Source organism: Phoca vitulina, unplaced genomic scaffold, assembly GCF_004348235.1.
Source record: "Phoca vitulina isolate PV1807 unplaced genomic scaffold, GSC_HSeal_1.0 scaffold4, whole genome shotgun sequence".
In the NCBI taxonomy this organism is placed as follows: Eukaryota; Metazoa; Chordata; class Mammalia; order Carnivora; family Phocidae; genus Phoca; species Phoca vitulina.
The window spans coordinates 16,294,091-16,320,644 of record NW_022589707.1 but is presented as its reverse complement, the minus strand read 5'-3'; the positions used below and the strand labels follow the sequence as shown (position 1 = coordinate 16,320,644).

Genomic DNA, 26,554 nt, shown 5'->3' with positions numbered 1-26,554 from the left:
GTGTCTATATTTACCCAGAGTCTTAAAAAATCACAAAGGATGGAATCTGGGGCTACTGCCTTAAATAATCACTCACTTGTCTAAATCTTCACGTGCCACAGCCATATGATAAGCAGTCTCCAATGTTAGGACTCCTTGAAAAAGCTGCATGGCTAATGGCAAGTTAGTCTCCACATTCTCAATGGCATAGAGAGCTGAGCACACACAATCTGAAGCAGCTTCGTGTAGGTTGGATGAGGTCTTATCCTGTTGCTGGGAGATGGCAGGAATAGGGAAGATGTTATGATCATTAAGCTGTAATTCAAGTACTAGCAAAACAATTATAGCCGGTTTCTGAACATGTACTTTAAATATATAACAGCCTAACAGTCATGGCCTTCAACCAGACAATATTCATCAATCTTCCCTGTCTTATTTCTATTTCCCTATATGCCAAACAAATCAGCCTTTTTGTACCTCAATCACAGTCACGTGACTTCTAAAACTCCATGTGCTTTTTTTTTTTTCCATACCACCCCTCCAAATGTAATGCCACGTGTTCCCTACGCTGTTTTAGTCTATGAAAATCTTTTCCATCCTTTTTCTGATATTCAAGTACTATTTAAAATGAAAGGGTCTAGGGCGTCTGGGTGGCTCAGTTGGTTAAGAGCCTGACTCTCGGTTTCAGCTCTGGTCATGATCTCATGGCTTGTGGGACTGAGCCCCACGTTGGGTTCCACACTTAGCACTGAGTCTGCCTGCGATTCTTTCCCACTCCCTCCCCGTCTGCTCCTCCCCCGCACTGGCACACACTCTCTTTCCCTCAAATAAATAAATAAATAAAATCTTTAAAAAAATAAAAAATAAAATGAAAGGGTCCAACAAGTCTCAAATACCCATACCTACCGAACACATCATCATCATATTTCAGAATACCAAGGTTCAACAGAGGATCCTAAAGCTTCTGGGAATGAGAGAAGGTAACTTTGAAAGGAGCAAAAATCAGTTATTTAGCTTCTCATCAACAATGATGCCTGCCAGTATATAAGAGAGAAAGGCCTTGGAAATCTTGAAGGAAAAGAATATTGAATCTAGAACTCTATACCTAGTTAAACCATCAATCAAGAATAAAAGCAAAATATAAATATTTCTCAGGAATGCAAAAACTCAAAATTTACTTCCCACATATCTTTCTGAGGAAGGTATCTGAGGAGGTTCAAAAAACAATCTAATCCAGAAGCACAGTAAAGAGAAGTTCCAGAACACCAGCTGGGAAGTAGATCTAAAGAGCAATTGATACAAATTAGAGTAAAGTTTAAAGAGACCTCTAGGGTTTCTACTTAGAAGAGTACAGTTGAGAGGATGGATAAATTTAGTGAAGGCATATTAGTCTTCTATGAATAATAAAAAACAAGGACATTTCGAATCTCCAGGGCGGGGAAAGAGTTAACACAAGCAGGGTTGGGAGAACACAAAGATAGATGCAAATTATTCATTAGCTTATTCTTAGGTTGAGAGGTGGATTCAAATATACTTACTATTATTACTGTGTTTTAAAAGTTAAATAAATGTTCAAATTTATTCTTTTGTATATATATCCAGCATAATATTTGTAAAAGCTTTAAAAAAAAGAACTATGGGAGAAAAGGCTATATATCTGTAATAAAGTTGTGGTCCAAACATAAAGCAAACTAAAATATGGCATGATTTTGAATCACTGAATGAATGTAAGAATGAGAATATATTTGACTCTGACTCTAAAACCACTCGTCTTTTAAGTGGCAGAGGGATCCTGACACTGGATCAGTGGAGAAGATAATATAATGCTGGCACCCTACTTGGCTTGTTCCTTACCCCATTTTAATTCCCAGAAGTAACCACTGTCTTGAGTTTGATATGTATTCTAAGCTGCCTTCACTTCATATGTAATCAAGTGTATTCATAGATTTCTTTCTTTCTTTCAGACAGAGAGAGGGAGCGGAGGGGGGGGGGGCAGAGGGAGAGGGAGAGAGAGAATCTCAAGCAGATACCCCACTGAGCACAGAGCCCAAAGCAGGGCTCAATCTCACAACCTGAGCTGAAACCAAGAGTTGGCCGTTCAACTGACTGTACCACCCAGGTGCCCCTCATATTCATAAATTTTTAAACAAAAGTGGGGTATTAATTTATTTATACTGACTATTCTTCACACAATTTAGTGAGATGAGAACCAAAATTACCATTACTGAGGTAGGGCATCAATAGACATGGAAACAAAGACAATGACTAGCAAAACAATTATTAGTGTCCTAACTTTCCTGAGTCTTAGCTCCTGATGCAAGAATGAAGCATAAATACACTAACAACAATGAAACACCAAAAATGTCTCCTTGGAGAATGTGCTTTCCTTTTCTTTAATTCACAGTGGTATCAACCCATTATCATGCTACCATCTTCTAAATAACAGTGCACTAACCAGTACACACAGAGCTTCCATACTAATATGACTTCATGGAAAGAGACCATCCAGGAAAAGCAGACAAAATCACTCCCATCTCCAAAGACCTGTTCGATATGTGCTTGAGACATTGCTATGTTTCTTGTTCTAAAAAGTAGTCTTACTCTATGCACTCACTTACTCCTATCTACCAAGACAAAATAATGTATTACTAGGTACTATTATTTTCAAAGTTTACGGAAAACATGCACAAGTACATAAAAAGACACTACTTTTTATTCCATTAATCTCAAAAGCCTCAAATCCACCCTATACATACCCTGATGCTTAAATAAACGATCACAACTGCAAAGATAATATTCTGATCTGTAACTGTCTCAAAGACCCAATGACCATTATTATATTTTTAAAACAAGAAAAAAGAGACCACTGGTTTTTTGTTACTTGTTGTTTAATATGTAAATCACTGATCAACATATAAAACTGCTTTCCTATTAAACCTAACTACATTCTATTCTGAGTATTAATATTAATACCTTCATTTGGTAACTTGGTAACAAGGAAGAGACATTGCCGCTTTCTTACTATACACCTTCCAATCACTGTACAGAAATCTGAAAACACTGCTATGTCCCCGAAGGTTAGTTACTACTGTGACTACGTGGTAAAAATACTTTCATAAACAAAGCCATTACTTACCAAAACCTCGAAAAGGAGTGCTAGTAACTTATTGTTCGCCATGAAGTTACTGTCCAAAACTCCTAGGTTAAACCAACTTCCTAAACAGCGAAAGACCTTCATAAGCATTTTCTCATCTGTTCCTGCTTTTTCTACACAGGTCATCTGAAAAGAAGGGAAAAAAAGTTAAATAATGCCAAACTTTAAATTTAAACATTACAATCACCTCTTAGGTGTAATAACGAGGAGGAAAAGAATACTAACAGCTAACAGTTAAAAGTGCTTTGTAAGTACCAGATGGTGCTCTCAATATTCTTAATTCATTAATCCCCACTAAAACTACAGCCAGGTACTATTTCCACTTTCTCAACTGGGAAGCTGAGATACAAAGAGATTGCAGACTTGCCCAAAGATAGTTCTGTTTCAGAAATAATGGTTTCTTAGATCCCTCTTCTGCATTAATATAATTGTATCAAAAAATTATCTTCAAGTAATACTCATCTACATAGTTGATTTTACAGAATAAAAACAAGATAGTCCTACTATTGTATATCCCCATATAAAAAGCTGATGTTTCAGCTTCTGCACTCGAATACTCCAGCAAATACACCATTCCACAGAAAGTGACACTACTATAAATATGGTAGGTTGATAAAAGAGATAAAATGAAAAGCTAACTAAAACTCAGCACTGTTTCTCTTTGCAAACTGTTTTTGTGATGTATGTTTTTTCCAAAATGAAGTGTAATGCAACTTTTTCTGGATTAAAAAAAAATGTTTAAAAGTAACTTTTACAGGCAATGGGTCAGAAACGTCATAATTGCCATGGGGTTTGTGGTGGGGTACAGATTCCCATAGTGATCTAAATGTTGACTCTTGTACTTCTAGGTAGCCATGCTCCTCCTATATTTGCTGTATCAAGCAATTATGATTATATTCTTCTCAATTAGTTTGAATTGTACTGAACTGAATTGAAAGAAGAAAAACAAGAATGCTTCAAGTAAATTCATGGCAACCACACACATACTTGAATCTTTGAAGCTCTGGATGTAAAGTCATCACACAACTGTTTGGCCTTTATACTTCCTGAATGACATTTCAATTTACTTCCTCTTTAAGAACTGTATTATTAAGAACTCTGTCTCTTAAAGCAACGCCTCAAAGCTGAAACATTTATGCCAGAAGCGTTCACCAGTAAAAATAAAGCAGAGGTAAATAAAAACTGATCTTGGATTAACAAAATGAAGACTAAATGAAGGGAGAAAAATATATTAGAGGACAGCCTCAGTCAACTATAAGGGCAAGAAGAATAATATTTAAAACTTTTAAAAGTTCAACACAATGTTTAGGAAAGGCTCCATTTGAAGAGACCACAAAAGTAAAATACTGACAAAATGGGATGGAATAGAATGAATAAGAGGAATGTGGGGGAAACAATGAAAAAGGTTTAAGAGGCCTTTGGTACCTGGTATTACAGCCAGCCTATTTTTCCTGGCCATTCTGGACTATTTCATTTTCTGGGTTCTGTAACATGACAAGCTACATGACAGAGTTATAGACCTTATTAAGTACCACAGGGACAAATTTTTCAGAATTCAATACAACAAATCAAGCTATTGCCTGTTGTCAATTATGAGGAAGTGTTAAGTCAAGCACATGCCGTGGGAGTCCGAGTGGCTACTACACTGACCACTGCGCCTGTAATGATGCTTATGAGGGCTGCAGTGCTGACTGGATTCGTTTGGCTTCACTTGAGACCTTACAAAAAGAAAATGACAAGCTCGGGTCCCTTAACTCAATTCAAGCCATAGTCTGAGAACCAAATCTTCCACAACCACTCTAAATGAAGCTCTTATTTTGTGTAGCTCCAGGGCTGATAGTCATACACATAATTTGTGTGGCTTGCTGAATTACAAACAACAGCTGAATTCACAATCTCACCAAATTTCTCATGTGAAAGTTAAGAAATTGTAAAACGTGGAATTCTGAAACTTGGAAAAGAGACATCTGGTGTCTGGACCCTAATGAAACAGATAATCTTGAACTCCCAAATTATTGAGTCTCCCTTACCAGCAGATGTAGTCTGCCTTCCAGTGTCTGAGAAGAATAGCCTTCTTCAGTTTGAAAGCCCTGTAATAATGTCATCTGAGACAAATGGCTTCATAGGTGATGCCCAATCTCTTCAAGACCTACCACAACCATTTCCTGTGCCACCCACTATGGCCAAATTTTAGCACCTTCTGGGCAGGGGGAGGGGTGGAATGACAGGTATATACAAGAGGAAATAACTTATCAAGAAAACTGTATAACTTTGCTAACATGTATCTGAAGAAACCTGGGGAACATATACAGGAATGATTCTAAGGGTACCAGACCATGGGAGGCTGGAATATACCACTAACTTGAGTCTGTATTAACCACAGACTCACAGAATGCCATATACAGAACTCATCATTGATATGAGTGTACTTCCTAGAGATTCTGGATTTAATGAGTATATATATGGTGCCTCTGGCAAGGACCCAGGAAAATCATAGTGCAAATATCTAGGACTTGGGAGCAAATCTATACCTTCTGCAGGTAATTATTCTTTTGAGAAACAGCTTCTGGCTTGCTACCGACCTTGGCAGAAACTGAACATCTATCCATAGGACATCAGGTGATCACGTGGCCTGCGCTTCTCATCATGAACTAAGTATGTCTGAACTACCTAAACATGGGCATGCATAACAGCAACCTGTCATCCAACAGAAATGGAATACAAGAAACTGAGTTCAGGAAAGTGTAAGAAAGTTGCATGAGCAGGTAGGTCAGATTCCTTTGACACCAACTCTTCTTGCATTGATTCATTTCCCTCAATCCATGCCTATTGCCTCCTGCCTCCTGGATGTTCCTTACAACCTAGTTAACTAAAGAAGAAAACTCTAGCCCAGATTACAGAATGATGTGCACAACATGCTGGTACCACCTGAAGGTGGAGAGCTGCAGAATTACAGACCCATACAGGGTAGTGAAGGACAGTGAAGGACAGTGGTTGTAGTGAAAGGACAGTGGTTGAAGGAAAATCCTAATGGGCAGAACTTGAAGCAGTATAACTGGTTGTCCATGACGTATGGAGTGAGAGAGAACCAAAAATATGGATCTGTACTTATTTATGGACAATTTTCAATGATTTGGATGACCAGGGATTTGGAAGAAGCATGATTAAAAGATTGGTGACAAGGAAGTCTGAGGCAGAAGTATATATAAATGGTATACAAATAGGCACAGACTGTGGAGAAATTTGTCCTATGTGAATACCCACCAAAAGACATCCACTATAGAGAAATCTTTCAATGATAGATGGACAAAATTAGAAACTCTATAATGTCAGCCCCTTTCCCCAATCACCTTGCTCAATACGCTCATAAACAAAGTGGCCATAGTAGCTGAGACAGAGGCTACACTAGGATTAACATGTTCTTCCACTAAGTTAAAACTACTGATGAGTGTCAAATCTGCCAACAGCAGAGACCAACACCAAGTCCCTAAAATGGCACCATCTACCATGGGGACCAGGTTGATTGATTAAAACTTCTATCACGAAGGAAGAAGAGATTTGTCTGGAAGGACAAGGCTCACAGGAAGAAAGAGACTTATATGCTGCATATGGATTTGCCTTCCCTGCTTGCAGTGCTTCTGTTAGCACTGTATTAACCACAGACTCACAGAATGCCATATCCAACCATCATGGCATCCTATCTAATCAAGGAACTCATATCAGAGTAAGGGAAGTACAGTAATGAGCAACTTTGACCTCTGTTGGAGAATCTGATCCCCAAGGAAGGAATGCTTCTACCAGGAAATACAAACATGATTCCAGTAAACTATAAGGTAAGTCAACCACCTGGACAATTTGAGCTTCTTATGCCACTGAACGAATAGGAAAAAGGGGAGGAGGGTGTTAATCTGTAGGCTGGAGTGACTGATCCCAATAACCAAGGAAGAACTGAGTTCCTCCTACACAATCGAAGCAAGGAGTTCTCAGTCTGGAACACAGAGAATTTTCTAGAGAGCTTCTTAATACTTCCATGCTCAACAGTAAAGGTTAATGGAAAACTACAGAAGCAACAACCACAAAAGGCAGGATTATTGAGGGCTCAGACTCTTTGGGGGAATGAAGGTTTGGGTCACTTCACAGAGTAAAGAACTCCAACCAGCTGAGGTTCTGAGCAAGGCAGGTGTCTTAGTCCATTCAGGCTGCTGTAACAGAATATGATAGGATGGGTGGCTTATAAACAACAGAAATTTATTTTTCACAGATTTAGAGGCTAAGAAGTTCAAGATCAAGGTATCCCCAGATCCAGTGTCTGGTGAGGAACTGGCTTCCTGCTTCATAATGAAGGATCTTTTCTCTAGAGTTTACACATGACATAAGAGGGAAGAGAGCTTTCTGGGTTCTCTTTTATAAGGGCACCAATCCCATTCATGAGGGTCCCATACTCATGACCTAATCACCTTCCAAAAGCCCCACCTCCTAATACTACCACACTGGGCACTAGGTTTCAACATATAAATATATAATTGCGGGGGGGCACACAGGCAAATATTCAGTCCATAGCAACAGATAAATTTTGGTGGGGGGAGGGGGAAGGGGGGAGACACACACACAAATATTCAGTCTATAGCAGCAGGGGAAAGAAGAAACGAGTTGTGCAAGAAAGCCACAGATACCAATTCTAGAATTCTTCTGACCAACAGATAAATGAGGGCTGTAGTAGCTCTGCATACTTCCTATTTGCTTGTTATGCCATTGCACACAAGTTTTTTGTTTTTGTTTTTTTTTAAGATTTTTATTTATTTGAGGGGTGACTTGGTGGCTCAGTCGTTAAGCGTCTGCCTTCGGCTCAGGTCATGATCTCAGGGTCCTGGGATTGAGTCCCGCATCGGGCTCCCTGCTCAGCGGGAAGGCTGCTTCTCCCTCTACCACTCCCCCTGCTTGTGTTCCCTCTCTCACTGTCTCTCTCTGTCAAATAAATAAATAAAATCTTAAAAAAAAAAAAATTTTTTTATTTATTTGAGAGACAGCATGAGGGAGTGTGTGTGAGCGCACGAGTACACACAAGCAGGGGAGAGGGACAGAGGGAGAGGGAGAAGAAGACTCCCCACTGAGCAGGGAGCCCAATGCGGGGCTCGATTCCAGTACCCTGAGAACATGAACTGAGCCAAAGGCAGACGCTTAACCAACGGAGCCACCCAGGCGCCCCTGCACACGAGTTTAAATGTATGTAAAAGAGTTAACCAAATAGGAAGCTAAGTTAGTCAAATAGGAAGACTACATACAGCTGGTTATAGATGTATTGCCTCTCAGCACCAAATTCACCCTTTTAGACTACTCTGTAAAAATGGATCTGGGCCCTTTAAATATTTTTTCCTGTGCCAGGTAGCAGTGACTTTTTGTCAAAAGGCCACTAGAGAGAAACAAGAGAAAAGGGTCTGCTTCCTGGTGCTAGTGTGCTCCCTTGGTAGCCTTCTACAGAATGTGCCACTCCTCCAGCCCCAGACTCCTATTTCCTCTGGTGCCTGCCTCTTGCAGTGCACTGGCCACCAGTTTCCCCAGCATTTCCCCCACCCTCTCCAATGGATTTACAGCAAATCGCGTCTGGCTCCTAAAGAATGTGCAACTTCTTCAGCACCAGATTCAATGTGCTCAGTTTCTCCAATGTCTGCCGGACCTAGTGGCCATCAGCTTCCTCTGGTACTCCCATACCAAGGTGATTTTGTGGCAGAGAGACACATTCCCTGAATAGCTTTCTTGGGCTTCCTAGAAGGCAGATTTCCAGCAAGTTCAAAAAGACTGATTTTCAGCAGCACAGAGTGCCAAAAATGACTTCTCCACAATTCTGTGCCTTCTCCAACAGGGTCTGGATCTTAGCCCTGGGAGGGGGTGAACTCCTTCTTCCTTGGAAACTCTATCTTAGCCTTGGGGTTAACGTCTGCTCCTTGTTTCTGTTTTATGCTTATATTCTTTAGAGCTCTCTTTACTTCTTACTAGACAATCCCTCATCACTGTAATCTCCAGTTAGAATTAATCATTCTTTGTATTAAACATTCCCACATACTACTATGTGGTTTCTCTCCTCTGACTAGACCCAGACTGATACTAAAAGGAACCAAGGATTCTAGATCTGGGGCAAGGAGGTAACAAGGTGAGTATTAGTCCTCTTTTTGTGTTAGGAAGGAGAGAAATGCTCCAGTGGCCAAAGTTATAATATTTTAAGCATCAAAAGAAAGATTTTAGTTGAGACCCTGAATCAATGAAAACCCATGAGCCGTAACACTCCATAAAGAGATGTCAGAAAAAAAACCAGTAACACTTGAGGCAGGTTTAAAACAAAAGCTTATTTTGCAAACAGGAAATTAAAAAAGAATTTAAGATTTATAGTGCTTTTCTAGTAGAGGAATGCCAGAATACTCACAAGAAAGGCAACTAATACATACACAGAAAGAATGACAGAATTATTAAAATATTATTTTGCAAACCACAATGAAACTTTTTTTTTTTAAGATTTTATTTATTTATTTGACAGAGAGAGACACAGTGAGAGAGGGAACACAAGCAGGGGGAGTGGGAGAGGGAGAAGCAGGCTTCCCGCAGAGCAGGGAGCCGGATGCGGGACTCGATCCCAGAATCCTGGGATCATGACCTGAGCCGAAGGCAGACGCTTAACGACTGAGCCACCCAGGTGCCCCCCAATGAAATTATTAAGACAATGATTACCAACTAGAATTTAAAATCTTTAGGCAAAGGTTGATATGGAATTTAACATTTTCTATTTTATGAACTACCATCATACAAATTGCATTATAAAGAGGAAAACAAACTTTATAAATGGAAGAATCAAACTGTCATCATCCTAATCTAGTCAACCCTAACATCACTAATGGAAGGTCACCAAAAAGTATTTCTCTTCTGATAAGATGACACATGAAGTATCTATGATGTATTCCAGTCAATAATGTTTAACCTTTTGGGGCATCTGGGTGGCTCAGTTGATTTAAGTGTCCAACTCTTGATTTTGGCTCAGGTCACAATCTCAGGGTTGTGAAATCAAGCCTTATGTCAGGTTCTGCACTGGGGATGGAGCCTGCTTTAAGATTCTCTCTCTCCCTCTCTGTCGCCCCCCCTTAAAAATAAATAAATAAAAATTTAAAAATCTTTAACCTTTTAAAATCAATCATCAAGTCTTTCTCAACCAGGGTTCTGGAAAGAATTAAGTCTTACAGAAAATTATTTGGGTGACTATTTTCTCCATTATCCTAAGGATAGTATACTTGTACCATTATTAATGCATAGGAGAGAATTTGTTCCATACAATGGATGCCTTAGGGCATTAAGGCTTAATTCTCTAGAGGAATCCCTACTGAGAAAGACTGTTTTAGATACAACTTCCAATTAAAGGAAATACAGAGAACAGAAAAACAAACTAAATGAAACAAAGACAAAGCAACCAGAAAATCCAAAAGGCAAGACAGTCTATAAAATAACTGGTCCAATCTCAACTCAATCAGTGTCATTTTGAAAAGAAGGGGAAGAGGGACTGTGATTAGGAATCATAATAAACTGGAGCGCCTGGGTGGCTCAGTCAGTTAAGCGTCTGCCTTCAGCTCAGGTCATGATCCCAGGGTCCTGGGATCGAGCCCCGCATCGGGCTCCCTGCTCAGCGGGGAGCCTGCTTCTCCCTCTCCCTCTGCCTGCCATTCTGCCTGTTTGTGTACTTGCTCTCTCTCTGTCAAATAAATAAAATCTTTAAAAAAAAAAAAAAGAGGGCGCCTGGGTGGCTCAGTTGGTTAAGCCACTGCCTTCGGCTCAGGTCATGATCCTGGAGTCCCGGGATCGAGTCCCGCATCGGGCTCCCTGCTCGGCGGGGAGTCTGCTTCTCCCTCTGACCCTCCCCCTTCTCATGCTCTCTCTCTCTCTCTATCTCATTCTCTCTCTCAAATAAATAAATAAAATCTTTAAAAAAAAAAAAAAAGGAATCATAATAAACTGATACAGGACATGGTTCTAGACTAGATACTGATTTGGAAAAATGCTGTAAAGGGTATTTTAGGATGAACTTGGGGAATGTGAAGATGGTCTGGGTACTTATTAGATGATATAAAAATTTACTGAAATGGAAAGAGGAAGCTGGATGACTGAAAAAGCAGGCTATAGGAGGATAGGTAAAATATAATCTCATTTGTATTTAAAAAATTTGTCATACGTTCATAGAGGATATGTACTAAAGGGTTAACAGTGTGATCTCCAGATGGTTTGAATATAATTTGTATTTTCTAATTCTCAATAATACTGTTTCTTTAAAATAAATGGTAAGTTGAAAAATGCATATAAAAGAATAATTTTCCAGTGAATTTCTAACACCGATCTGAACACAATTTTAAGTAAAAAATTTCTTTTTCAAATAAAAAGTTCTGGGGCGCCTGGGTGGCTCAGTCATTAAGTGTCTGCCTTCGGCTCAGGTCATGATCCCAGGGACCTGGGATTGAGCCCCACATTGGGCTCTCTGCTCAGAGGGAAGCCTGCTTCCCCCTCTCCCACTCCCCCTGCTTGTGTTCCCTCTCTCTCACTGTCTCTCTGTCTGTCAAGATAAATAAATAAAATCTTAAAAAAAAAAACCAAAAAAAACCCAACTCTCAAGCAACTATCATCTTTAAATAAAAATTAAAAAAAAAAAAGTTCTATGATATTGCAAAAGTACTGAAACAATTCCCTGAAAAATAATCTATAACCACATTATTGAAAAAATTGATCTAGACTAGACTATAAAGACCTAAAAATGAGATGGGGCGGCTATATAATTTAATACCATCAAGTTCAAGAACCAGCAAATACTTTCTTTAAAGGGCCAAAGAGTAAATACTTTAGATTTTATAGACTATATGTGGTCTCTGTGAAAATTATTCAACTCTGCCATTTCAGCTCAAAATTATGGACGTACACAATACATAACTGAATGGGCATGACTATTTACAGTAAAACTCTATTTACAAAAATAGGTGACTAGTTCATAGGCCATAAATTTACCCATCACTGGTCTACAGCATTAAAATGTCTACCTATGGGACGCCTGGGTGGCTCAGTTGGTTAAGCGACTGCCTTCGGCTCAGGTCATGATCCTGGAGTCCCGGAATCGAGTCCCTCATCGGGCTCCCTGCTCAGCAGGGAGTCTGCTTCTCCCTCTGACCCTCATGATCTCTCTCTCTATCTCATTCTCTCTCTCAAAAATAAATAAATAAAATCTTTAAAATAAAATAAAATAAAATGTCTACCTAGTCAAAAAGGACCTAATCACATTTAACTCTTTTTAAAAAGATGGTGTAGTGTTACCTAATCTATAATTGTGATATTGCCCAAAGGTCAATTAAAGTCCTGAACCACCTCCCTATCAAATCTCAACTGATCCTTAAGTAAATTTATACATTAGCATGGTCCTTTGTCAAGAGCCAACAGTTTGTACCATGAAGTAGTAGAAAAGCAAGGGATGTGTAATCACAAAGCCTGAGTTCAAATTCTGAACTAGCAGTTGTATAAGTCTCAAGCCTGTATATATCATTCATAAAATGGAAATAACATCACCCTCACAGTGTTACTTACAAGCTCAAAAAGTATAGTTTCTGAATATGAAAGTATTTAATTGTAAAGTGTTCTATAAATGTCACAGTATTATCATTGCCAATTCTTGCAAAGAAATCGTATTTCACAATAATGCAATTGAATTAAAAAATAACCACCATGGCTTTTTGCCCCTACAGAACAACTTAGTATTTCACACTTACTCACCAACAGAGATACCACTGTACTAGAGTAGAAGGCCAAATCTTCTATAATTTCTGTGCGCCGGTTAGCCCCAATTCGTAAGGAACGACTATGTACTTCTTCAGGTAACACTGTAAGGATCTCCAGCAGAAAAGGCAGAGAAGTTACATCATTGCTATATCTGGAAAAGGAAAGGGGAGAGATTATAGTTACTCAGAGTCAGAAAATACACAATCACAAGATAACAACAGGCTTCGAATAACCTATAACAACAAAAGCAGCATTCTCGCTACTGTTAAAATGGAGGAAAAAAACAGATAAAATTTTTTGGAAAGGTATATGGAAATCAAAATTTCAACTTGCATCATCTGTGACCCAGCAACTCCACTTCCAGAAATTTCTCTCAGAAAATCTCACATACATATGCGAAGTATATAAATATATGCACTGCAAAACTTTTTCATAATAGCAAAAATATTGGGAAAATATAAAGGTCCTCCATTATTAGAATAAAAAAGGTTACAGACAGTTATACAATGGAATATACATAGCCATTATAGTGAATGAAATATCTATGTCCTAACATGAAAAGATGTCCACAACATACTATAAAAAAAGTATATGAAATATATTACATATGAGTGAACAAATACATAGATATATTAGAATATATACGCACTTATTTATTTTAAAATGCTTAAAGTCTGGAGGGCTATATAGTCAACCATTAATAGTGGTTACTTATGAAATATTGAAATAGGGAGAGAGAAAGGCTTTTACTTTGAAAGCTTCCACACTATTAGAATGTTTTCAAGGAACATGTGTTAATTTTCTTAATGAAAATTTTCTTAAAAAAAAAAAAACTATCCACGGTGCCTGGGTGGCTCAGTCGTTAATCGGCTGCCTTCGGCTCAGGTCATGATCCCAGAGTCCTGGGATCGAGCCCTGCATTGGGCTCCCTGCTCCACGGGAAGCCTGCTTCTCCCTCTCCCACTCCCCCTGCTTGTGCTCTCTCTCTCGCTGTGTCTCTCTCTGTCAAATAAATAAATAAAATCTTAAAAAAAAACAAAAACAAAAAACAACTATCCATATAAAGGCTTTAATGACACACTGTAGTTGGATTAGGTAAATAGGACATCCACTTTGCTCAAAAATAATATCCTAACCAAATGCCAAAATGCAAACAAATATCAAGATTATCCGGCCAAGACCATGAGGAAATGCTTTTATTCAAAGTAGCAGGCTCCGTGTATCTGAAAATCATACTGTCCCTTTGACAGATATAAAATAAACCCCAATTAGTAAGAACTTTTACTCATAATGACTTCTCATTTAATATAATCTTAAACATTCTGACAATGTTTTTATAGAACTGCTGACATGTCAGTTAGTGGGAGTGACCCACAAGACAATGAAAGACTTCGCTGCAGTTAATTCAAGGAACATGTGTGTATAAATTATGAAGGCCTTTTATGTTCCACATGACACACTTCTGTAATATTTAAATTTTAAACGATTTTCTTTTAATCTAACAAAAGTTAGTAATAATTCTTTGTTAAGTGTTTGGGGAAATATTCCAAATGTCTCGCTAATGCAAACAAATTTCTCTTTGTACAAGGTTAATAGTAATTCCAAATGCTAGAATATAGTGAATACAAGTTACTTACTTTTCCACCAATGTTTGTACACATCCCTTCCAGGAAGGCATCTGTAGGGCAAGGTCTGCTATTGCTAAAGCCAGCTGAATAAGAAGAGATTAAATAAATGAATAGAACAGATGAACAGAAATAGGGTTACCATCAATATTAACTGGAAAGCAAAGAAACTAAACTTCTTTATCCAAACAATATGACAACAAAGACTGGCACCCCACCCACCCACCTCTCCTCACCTCCACAACTACACATATAATATAAACTCTCCCGGGCTAGCTACAAATTGCTAGGATTTAAAAGTTAACCTCTAAAAATGAAAAAACAAAACCAAAAAACAACAAAAAGAAATCAGAAAGAACAGACTATAGATTTTCCTCAGAATATCTCAATACTTACTTTTATTTGGCAATACCATAGAACTTCATGGACAGATAAATTATACTTTGCCAAAAGGCCAAAGCTACTGACAAAGTCAGCCCTTTGACTCACTCCTCAAGTAATGGAATGCCATTTCCCTTCTCTTTCCATTTCTCATCTTGAAGCCTTATGCAAAAGCCTCCTTCCTCTTCAAGGGCACTTCTATGCCAGGCAGAGAACACACATGAGTATGTATTCACTGAAGCTTCCAGTCTTCCTTTCTAATGTATTTACCAGTCTAAGGCGGAAGGGCCAGATGCTTCACTGTTTCATTCGTAAGACTTTTACTAGCCAACTGGTCCAGAAACGATTTTTTTAAAAGCAAGCAGGCAGACCTCTGACCCAGAACAGAAGAGTATACAATATTTTTATCATCTGCAATTTTAACGGGGCGGGGGGGGGGACGCCAAATATGCCTGCCTGTGAAAACCTATACTCATCTCCCCCACTTCTGGTATTTAAAATGGTTTGAAATCAAATGAACTCTAATATTAACATAGAAGATTTTCACCTTCTATCCACTTAAGAATATACCATTAAGTCCATAATAAAGTTAACATTATTTCACATGGCCTAGCAATGTCAATCAAAATCTGATAAATCCTAATGGCCTTACAAATTTCCCTAATGAGAAGCACAGGATTTACCTGCGTTACAATGACAGGTGACAAGTCTTTCAAGTTCTGGATATGGGTTAGTAATGAGTCCCGTAAAGAGGCATGAGAGTCTGTGGGGAGCTCATAAAATGAGGTCTGAATTTTCATTTTCATGGTCTGTGCAGCAAAGTAGCATGATTCCACATCCTGTCGGATCTGTAACAATTGGTCTGAAATCTCCCATGCATGAACCTGAAAGCAGATCAGACAAAAATGTCTTAAAGACTATTGTACTAAGTAATTTTAATGTTACACCTCAATACATATAAAGACATATGTAGACCAATATAATAAAAACCTGAGAAGCTAAATTACCCACTAATTTAGCCAATACCTCAAACTATATATTTATAGGCCCTGTTCAACAAAAGTATTACCTAAATCCTTCTGACTCATTCTAGGAAGGCATGAGAGTTATCAATCAGATCAATAGGTCTAATCTTGCTGATCAGAATCATTATTGTGTAGGGGGGAGAGTAGGAAGAAGAAATTCCCAAAAGCTCCTACTAAAACTAAAATGTCACTGTACAACTTCCAACCCTATCTGTTTAGATGTTTCTTTTCCACTTTAATAAGCTTTTGTTCACTTTGAGAATTGAATCTGATAACCATTTTAATATATCTATAAATAGGTCTCAGTAGACCTACATTTCAATCTTTAGTTCCTTTTAGCAGAAAAAAAATCTCACCCTAAATGAGTTATTTCACATACTTCTATTACTTTCTAATATATTTATGTTTGGCAAAGTGCTATATATACATACTACTAAAATCATTTTCACAGGAGAAAATAAATGTATCTATGGAAATAATAATGGAATGAAAGCATAGGATTTGGTCTCTAATGGCTAGTCACAGTTATAAAAGAGTTCTATTTTGAAAGATAACTTTGGGAACAAAGTTGTACAGTACAGAGTAGGCAACTAATTAACAACTGATTAATTTTAATCCAATTCTACCAAACTGCCTCTTCTTGGGAGAAGGCTAAAGTAGGTTGGCAATAATGAACTGAAAAAAAAATTTCAATCTCAATTCAGCAGAAGCAATTGTGGAAGGAGATCACATAGATTCACCTAGTCAATTTCTTATAAAGCTAGAGCACTTCACAAGTAATACATAATGATTCTTCAAGATCTTTCCAAAGATAAACAGGAGTCAATAAAGAGAAACAGGCAGAATAAATGGCCTGTACAAGTTCCCAAAGTAAACTGAAAACAGAGACACTGAAGTTCATTAGAGGTTAATTAACATAAAACTTAGCTTTCAATCAAATAAGATGGTGGAAAATAAGCATAAAACATTATGTCACACAAAAAATCTTCCAGCCACATAAGTTTTTAGCTATTTGGTATCTAACCAGTAACTCAAGCACATCTGTAGTTTAATATGCCATCAAAATATATTTTTCTCAAACTGATACTTTATAATCTAGTTTATTGGCTTTTAAAAAATATATATTTTATTTATTTGAGAGAGAGAGAGAGAGCACAGAGGGAGAGGGAGAAGCAGACTCCCCTGCTGAGCAGGAAGCCCTATGCGGGACTCGATCCCGGGACCCTGAGATCATGACCTCAGCCGAAGGCAGGCGCTTAACAACTGAGCCACCCAGGTGCCCCTGGCTTTTGTTATTTTTTAAGTAAGCTCTATACCCAATGTGGGGTTTGAACTCATGACCCTGAGATCACAAGTCGCATGCTCTACCAATTGAGCCAGCCAGGCTCCCCTCCAACTGTTATTTTAAAAAAATAATAGCAAAAAGATTCTATGAAACCTTGGAATCTCCATAAATGCCCTCATAAAAACACAGCAGTTAAAGAGCAAAACTAAAGCACTATGGGCATTTACAACAAAACCAGGTATTATCTTGTTATGTCTAAGAACCCCAAAATATAAGTGGTTGGGGACAAACCAGTGACATCTGTAAGACCTATGTAGTTTCAGCTTCAGTAAAAGCAGAAGCAGAGAAAAATAAGAGGGTATCTAATGGATATAAGGCAAGAGGAACACCAAAAGAACCAAAAAGTATTCAATGGAAAGAACAGAGAGACAATTTGAGGACTGAAAATAGAAGAGGTTTTGTCCGATCTGAAAGCAGGTGAGTAGAAGAGGTGAGTGGAAGAGGCCTACATAACATCTAAGGAGATGGTACAGTCTAGCTTCTATAAATTCTTGAAATGGAAGGACAGGACTCAAAACTGAAGATAGAATGCTGTGAACAGAATCAATATTATACAGGATAAGTAAAATAGAGACAAAAGAAGAAAAGGAGAAGGTAACAAAACTGGAAATCTTAGAAATCAAATCACATTTGTAAATACTATCAGAAAACAACAGAAAAGGGGGCGCCTGGGTGGCTCAGTCGTTAAGCGTCTGCCTTCGGCTCAGGTCATGATCCCAGGGTCCTGGGATCGAGCCCCGCATCGGGCTCCCTGCTCCGCGGGAAGCCTACTTCTCCCTCTCCCACTCCCCCTGCTTGTGTTCCCTCTCTCGCTGTGTCTCTCTCTGTCAAATAAATAAATAAAATCTTTAAAAAAAAAAAAAGAAAAAAAAAAGAAAACAACAGAAAAGGAAGTTCTTTGAAGATGAAAATACTACCCTTAGCCATGCCTCCAAAAGTTCAGAAAGACTAATTTCATAAAAAAATAAGCAATTGAAGCCAAATGCCATATATAGATATAGGGGGAAAAAGAAAATAATGAGCAGAATAACATCTCTACAAGGAAAGCAGACCAGAAAAACATTTTAAAAACTAGTCTACCAGAAAAACACAGAGATATTGGCTATCCATCTAAATAAATTGGACACGATAACATTAAACAATTGCTGAATCTAAAACAACAACAACAACAAAAAACCAGTCTAAAGTCCAAAGGACATAGAAGCCAACCTGAAAGAGCTCAATGGCCAAAGATAAAAAACCTAGTGTAAGAAAATGGATTATGATAGTATTGGATTATAAACTCAAAAATAAAGCAAATGCCGTGAGTCCATACTGATGTGAACAATGACCAAATAAGTAAGTGCGAAGTTATTTGTAAGGTATAAAACATCATTTTTACAGAAGAATGCTTAGTTAATAAAGGTAAGAAGGAATGAGAAAAATAGACAATTACTATTTCAACACCACAGTAATAATTGCTACAGGCAATGTTCATGAATAGGGGATAAAATTAGTGGGTGAGCTTTAAAAAGAAACAGGGGGGCGCCTGGGTGGCTCTGTTGTTAAGTGTCTGCCTTTGGCTCAGGTCATGATCCCAGGGTCCTGGGATCAAGCCCGCATCATCGCTCAGCAGGAAGCCTACTTCTCCCTCTCCCACTCCCCCTGCTTGTGATCCCTCACTCGCTGTGTTTCTCTCTGTCAAATAAATAAATAAATAAAATCTTAAAAAAAAAAAAAACAAACAAACCTCAGAGTTCTCTACTGGAGAGACAATGTAAAGAAACCTAAGACTACATGGAAAGCAAGAGGAGCCCGGATAAGTCCAGCCTTCCAGCCATTTCTATCAGTGTCAGTCATGAAAATGAAGCCATCTTAGAACCTCCAGACCAGCCCATCCACCAAACTTCATGGAGCAGAATTAGAATCCACAGAGTCCTGCTCAAATATGTGACCTACAAAATTGTGAGATACAATGAAGTGATTCTTGTTTTTAAAAATTTTTTTTAAGTAGGCTCCATGCTCAATGTGGGGCTTGAACTCACAATCTTGAGATCAAGAGTCACATGCTCTACTGACTGAGCCAGCTGAGTACCCCCAAAACAATTTTTGTTTTAAGGTAATTTGTTTCACAGATCATGAGAACAACCAACCAAATATTATGTGCATCCTGACAAAAGAACAGGATACCACAATGACAAGAGGATCAAACTTGTGTCTCATCAAACCTTCGGATGCAGCTGGCAATTTGCAGGAAAAAGAACAAACTAAACCCAAAGCTAGCACAAGGAAGAAAATAATAAAAACTGGAGCAAAGATAAATAAAATAGAGAACAGAAAAACAAAAATTTGATTCTTTGAAAAGATAAAAAAAAAAAAAAAAGCCAAACCTTTAGCTATATTAACTAAGAAAGAAATGAAAGTGAGGACTTACTATCAATTTTACAGAATAAAAAAAGATTATAAGAAATACTATGAACAACAGTATACCAACAAATTGGATACTGTAGATGAAATGGGCAGACAGAAACATACAATGTACCAAGACTGAATCAAGAAGAAATAGAAAATCTAAATAGACTATATTGCTATAACTAGTAAAAATATTGAATCAAAACCTCCCAATAAAGAAAAGCCCAGGACCAGATGGCTTTACTGGTGTTTTCTACCAAACATTTAAAGACCAATTTTTTCTCAAACTCTTCCAAAAAACTGAAGAGGAGGAGAGAATGCTTCCTAATTTATTCTATGAAACCAAAACTACTCTGATACCAAAGCCAAAGACACAAGAAAACTTCAGACCAATTTAAATATTGATGAAAAAACCCCTCAATAACATGCTAGCAAACCGAATTCAACAGTACATTAAAGGATTATACACCATGACCAAGTCAGATTTATTCATGGAATGCAAGGGTGGTTCAACATAAAAAAATGTAAAAGTGTAATATACCATATGTTAAAAGAATGAAGGGGAAAAAAAGACTAACATTTCAATTGATGCAGAAAAAGCATTTGGCAAAATGTAACACCCTTTCATGACACTCAACAAACTAGGAAAAGAAGAAAACTATCTCAACATAAAAAAGACCATACATGAAAAACCCACAATGAACATCTTACTCAATGGTCACTGGCAGGTTTTCAAAACTCTGAAGATCAGCAACAAGACAAGGATGCCCACTTTTGCCACTTAAATTCAACACAGCATTGGAAGTTCTTATTGGAAGTTCCAGCCAAAGCAATTAAGCAAGAAAAAGAAAAGGCATTCAAATTGGACAGGAAGGGGTAAAATGATGGTTACTTACATATGACATGATCTTATATGTAGAAAACCCTAAAGATTCCCAAAAAACCTATTAGAATTAATAGATGAATTCAGGAAAGTTGCAAAATACAAAATCAACACCCCAAATCAGTTTTTATATATTAAACATGAACAGTTTTTATACATTAACAATGAACAATTTGAAAAGGAAATTAAGAAAACAATTGCATTTACAATAGCATCAAAAAAAGAACAGAATCTACTCAGGAATAAAGTAAGGAAGCAAAAAGACTTGTACACTGAAAACTACACAACATGGGGCACCTGGGTGGCTCAGATAGTTAAGTGTTAATCATCTGAGCCTCAAAAAATTAAAAATAAAATTACCGTGTAATCCAGCAATTCTGCTTCTGAGTATATGCCCAAAACAATGGAAAGTAGGGACTCAGATATTTATATACACCAACATTCATAGCAGCGTATTTCAAAATAGCCAAAGGTTGAAAACAACTCAAATGCTAACTGAAAGATGAATGGATAAACAAAATGTGGTATACACATACAATGATTATTATTCAGCCTTAAGAAGTACCATTACATGCTATAACATGGATGAACCTTGAGGACATTTTACTAAGTGAAATAAACCAGACACAAAAGGACAAATACTGCATGATTCTACTAATATGAAGTACCGAGAGTAGTCAGATTCATAGAGACAAAGTTAGAATTTTGATTGCCAGGCACTGAAGGGAGAGGATAATGGGGAGAGTTACTGTTTGATGGGTACAGAGTTTCAGTTGAAGATGCAAAGTTCTGGAGATGCACTGTGGTAATGGTGGTACACTTGGGGCGCTTGGGTGGCTCAGTCGTTAAGCATCTGCCTTCAGCTCAGGCCGTGATCCCAGGGTTCTGGGATCGAGGCCCGCGTTGGGTTCCCTACTCTGAGGGAAGACTGCTTCTCCCTCTCCCACTCCCCCTGCTTGTGTTCCCTCTCTCGCTGTCTCTCTCTGTCATATATAAAAAAAAAAAAAAAAGTAATGGTGCTACATTAATGTGAATGTATTTAATGCCACTAAATGTACACTTTAAAATAGCTAAAATGGGGGTCCCTGGGTGGTGCAGTCAGTTGAGCAACTGATTCTTGGTTTCGGCTCAGGTCATCTCAAGGTCCTGGGATTGAGCCCCACATCAGGCTCCAAGCTCGGCGAGGAGTCTACTAAAGTTTCTCTCCACTTCTCCTTATGCCCCTCCCCATGCGCACATGCGCACGCTCTCTCCCTCTCAAATAAATAAATCTTTAAAAATAAATAAAATAGTTAAAAATGGTAAATTTTATGTTATGTGTATTTTATCACCAAATGAAAGAAAGAAACACAGTTTAGAATCTGCTCAATCTCTTCTTAGATTAAAGGGATTTGGTCCTATTATAAAGACCTGCCAGAAGCAAAAGAAATCATGTCACGAGGAAAACATTTATTATCCCTTCAACTTTTCATAATATATTCAGTATCAAACAAAAGCAAGACTAAGTAACAATAACAAAGGGAAAAGAAACAGACAACAGAAAATAATGTACCTAGATAATGGAATGAGGACTAAAACAACTATGATGTCTTAACTGAAGTGACAAAACTTAACATCACCAATAATGGAACAAATTTTTTTTTTTTTAAGATTTTATTTATTTGAGAGAGAGAGAGATAGAGAGAGCAGGAACACAAGCACGGGGAGAGGGAGAAGCAGGCTTCCCGCAGAGCAGGGAGCCCGAAGTGGGGCTCAATCCCAGGACCCTGGGATCATGACCTGAGCCGAAGGCAGATGCTTAACGACTGAGCCACCCAGGCGCCTGGAACAAATTTTTATACTACTCCTGATGTGTTTCACTGGAAACAACAAATTATCAACCATGTAGTATTCCTCCAAAAAATGTTTTACCTGAATGAAATCAGGAGAAAATGATGAGACAAATCCAAATAGCGGGGCATATTAAAAACAAACATGGGCCTAGATTTGTTTTTTAATGTCACTATCATAAAAGAAAAACAAAAATACCCTGAAGAACTAAAAAGACCAACTATAAGCAATGCATTTCCTTAAATGGATCCTGGATTAGGAAAAATAAAAAATAAAAGCTATTGGGAAATGTGAATATAGGCTGTGTATTAGATAATACCATTATGCCAAAGTTATATTTCTAGAGTAACAATGGTTTTAGTTTAGAAAAATGTCCTTGTTCTTACAAGAAATATGTCAGTGTTTAGGGGTACAGCATTAAAAGGTCTTCAATTTACTTCCAAAAGGTTAAAAAAAAATACACTCAGAGAAGGACAGAAAGAGAAAGACAGAGAGAAGCAAATGGAACACTGTCAAATTGAGAAGGGTTATCACTGTTCACGCTACAGTCCTTTCAAGTTATGAACTTTTCAAACAGTTGGGAAAAAATTAAGTAGCTGATTAATATATTTAAGGAATTAGAAGACAAACTGGAGAACGTCCATTAAGAAATGTAATCTATAAAAAAGAATCAAATGGAAATTCTAAAACTGAAAAATACAGTAACCAAAATTAATAACCAAATGGAAGGGTTAAAACTGCAAATTAGACAACTGAAGAAAAGATTACTATGCTAGAAACAAATCAAGAGAAAATAACAAGACCGAAGCACAAAATCAAAAGAGACAGAAGGGAAAGAATGGGAAGAATCCGAGTGACATGTGGGACACAGTGAAAAACTTTAACATACATATAACTGAAATCCTAGAAGGAAAAGAAAAAATGGGGCAGAAGCACTACAGATAATGGCTGAGAAATTTCCAAAGTGGTAAAACACACCACCCACAGACTTAAGAAGCTCTATAAACCCTAAGGACAGAAAAACCAGACCTAGGCACATCATAATAACACTGTCAAGAAGCCAAAGAGGAGGCGCGCCTGGGTGGTGCAGTCGGTTAAACGTCCCAACTCTTGGTTTCGGCTCAGGTAATGATCTCCAGGTCATGAGATCGAGCCCTGCATTGGGCTCAGCGCTCAGTGCAGAATCTGGTTAAGACTCTCTCTGTACCCTCACGTGCTCTCTCTCAAATAAATTAATAAATCTTAAAAAAAAAAAAAAAAAAAAAAGGCCAAAGAGGAAAATCTAAAGGACAGAGAAAAGAGAAAAGAAGATATATTACCTTTAAAAGAACAACAATTAGATTGATAGCTGGCTTGTCAACATTAACAACAGGAACCAGTATCTTCAAAGTACTGAAGGAAAATAACTACCAATCAGTTATTTTATACCAACAAAAAACCCTTCCAAAATGTAACAAAATAAGACATTTAAGACCCTAAAGAAAGGGGTGCATGGCTGACTCAGTTGGTAGACCACCTGGCTTTTCATCCTGGGGTTATGAGTTCAAGCCACACACTGGGTCTAGTGCTTGCTTGCTTATTTGCTTGTTTGCTGCTTTGCTTACTTACTTACTAACTAAATAAGATAAATAAACAAAAAAATTTTTAAATAATAGTAAAAGAGAAGAAGACAGTTTATAACCAACATACCCAAAAAGAAGAAAATACTAAAGGGTGTTCTTCATGGAACAGGAAAATAATTCTGGATGGAAACATGTAAATAGGAAGAAATGAAGAGTAATGGAAAGGTTAAGGATGTGAGTAAATCTTTATGGACGCTGATTATATAAAGTAATATCATCTTGTGGGGTTTAAAACATATGAATAAAAATACCTGAGAGGAGAGACGCCTGGGTGGCTCAACTGGTTAAGTGTCTGCCTTTGGCTCAGGTCATGATCCCAGGGTCCTGGCTGGGATCGAGTCCCACATCAGGCTCCCTGCTCAGTGGGGACCTGCTTCTCCCTCTGCCTGCCGCTCCCCCTGCTTGTGTGTGTGGGCGTGCCCACGCTCTCTCTCTCTGACAGTAAATAAAATCTTTAAAAAAAAAAAATACCTGAGAGGAGTTCTACATCTATCTAAGATGTAGCAAGTCAGAAAGAACACTGCTTTTGAGTTAACAATAAACAAAAACAAATAAATGACAAAATAACTTCTTAAAATGCATCAGAAAGCTCAGGTCCCAGGGCAACCAAGTAGACTGAAATCTAAAGACAGACCTCCAAGGAGACAGGAGGCAAGTACTGGTTCATCTGTGGCATAACAAATGAGGAAAAGACACAGGGCACAACATAACCAATTAATAAAAATACTGCTAAAATTATGAACAAACTGATAAAGTCTGAGTATGGACTAGCATGAACATGTAAAACCTCTGGGATTCATAGACACAAGGGGAGTTCACAACCACCTACAGGCTCTTCTCCACAAACCTCCCCCAAATACTCAGGACAAAGATCGGAGATAGGGCAAAAGACCAGAGAAAAACTCCTTTGGGTAGGATGATCCTGGACAGGAACCCTCAAGGGCACAGAAGGCACAACAAGCTGACTAGATCCTCTCCCTTACTGAACAAAAGCCTCAAGCTGTGTGGGGGCAGCAAATCTTGTCACCCTCACGGCACAGGTGAAGACCTATTGCTGTTACAGACCAACAGAAGGGCAAATAAAAGTATCCTGCACAAGACCTGCCAGATGCAAGGCAAAGCAAGAATGCCATAGGTGAGATCAGGGTCACTGAGAAAGCCCCACCACTGAGAACACCCCACCACTGAGAACAGCAGCCCTGGAGCTGAGACTATGGTAGACTGGGGCAACAGAGAACATTCCTGTCCTCCACTCCCCCACACAAATAACCACTAAACACATCATATTCAAACTCCTGAAACACAGAGATAACAAGAAAAATTGGAGGCAGGAATCTTTTTATATTGGCTCTATGACAGCTCAACCGTAGAACTTTGTACTATAATTACTCAGGGCTTCATTCATCTTTTCTAATAGACTGTGAGCTCTTCAAAGGTAAAGCTCTTCAAAGGTAAAGAACAATTTTAACTACTGTCTACATCTCACAAAATCCTTTGGCCATAAGAATTACTTAAATAAAGTATTTATTAAATTACTAAATATGAAGCAAAATGACAAGATACTATCATCTCCTAAGTCTGTAACACCTCTTTGCTTTCCCAATCATGAAAAGCTCATCCTTCTACTACATAGCTAAATACTTAAGGATTGGGAATCAGCTCTAAGAACAGAATCCAAAATGTACTGCGAAAGGGCAAGAGAGAATAAGCAAATCAGTTCTTTACAGATAAAGAAAACAAAGGCCGAGAGGATGAGACATTTTTCATTCAGAATCCTCATTTGTAGAACCTCACATGCCTTGCACAGATGGAGCCTTGGTTCTGTTTTATTTTAAATATAGATTTTGTTTTAGCAATGAGAAGAAGCTCAATAATTTCCTAGCTAAAATCTGAAGATTTAGATTTTTCAGAAAAATTTCAGTGAAGAGAACCTTAAAATCTCCCTAAAACAGGAATCTTCTGGAATGAGCTTACTTTAAAATATTACCAGTATTTCTGAAATAGGAAAAAAGAGAACAGCACTTAACTCCAAGCAACTAAATCACCTATAAAACTTGTATCTTTTAATGCTCATTATGTAATTATCTAGGTTTTTGTTGTTTTGTAACTAAACTAAAAGCTGAATTTCCTAGGACACTTCTAGGAGAAACTGGTCTTCAGAAAATTCCCAAACAGGTAGAACCAAAGGGAAACAGCTGTCCTCTCATTTTAACCATCCTTATTTATCTTGATGCTACCTCACCCACTGGTCTAATGTGCCTCTCTTTTCAAATACTTGTCTTTTAGAGTAAGAATAAAATACAGAGTGATCTCTAAAGAAACCTGGCAAACTTAAATATCACAGCTGCTAAGCAGACTGTCAATGAAAACTTACTTGGGATGATACTGTCAGTACTATATATTAAGGGGTCATAATTTAACACTTTATTTTGAATTCTAGGACAGTTTAAGAATTGTTGACATCCAAAAACAAATAATCTTGTTTTGGTCACTGAATCATAAAGAAAATGCAACCAAATCCTGATACCCT

At 37.9% G+C, this 26,554-nt stretch overlaps 1 protein-coding gene across 2 annotated transcripts in view; it reads right to left on the bottom strand.

Annotated features, from left to right (window-relative positions):
- Positions 1–26,554, bottom strand: part of TNPO3 (transportin 3) — a 78,618-nt gene that overhangs the window by 39,307 nt on the left and 12,757 nt on the right. For both annotated transcript variants that reach the window (XM_032401606.1, XM_032401607.1), the window contains 5 exons: positions 15,612–15,812; positions 14,560–14,633; positions 12,917–13,073; positions 3,116–3,259; positions 77–252 (listed from right to left, as the gene is read on the bottom strand). In XM_032401606.1, coding sequence (XP_032257497.1) covers positions 77–252; positions 3,116–3,259; positions 12,917–13,073; positions 14,560–14,633; positions 15,612–15,812 — 752 coding nt within the window. The remainder of the gene's footprint in view (positions 1–76; positions 253–3,115; positions 3,260–12,916; positions 13,074–14,559; positions 14,634–15,611; positions 15,813–26,554) is intronic.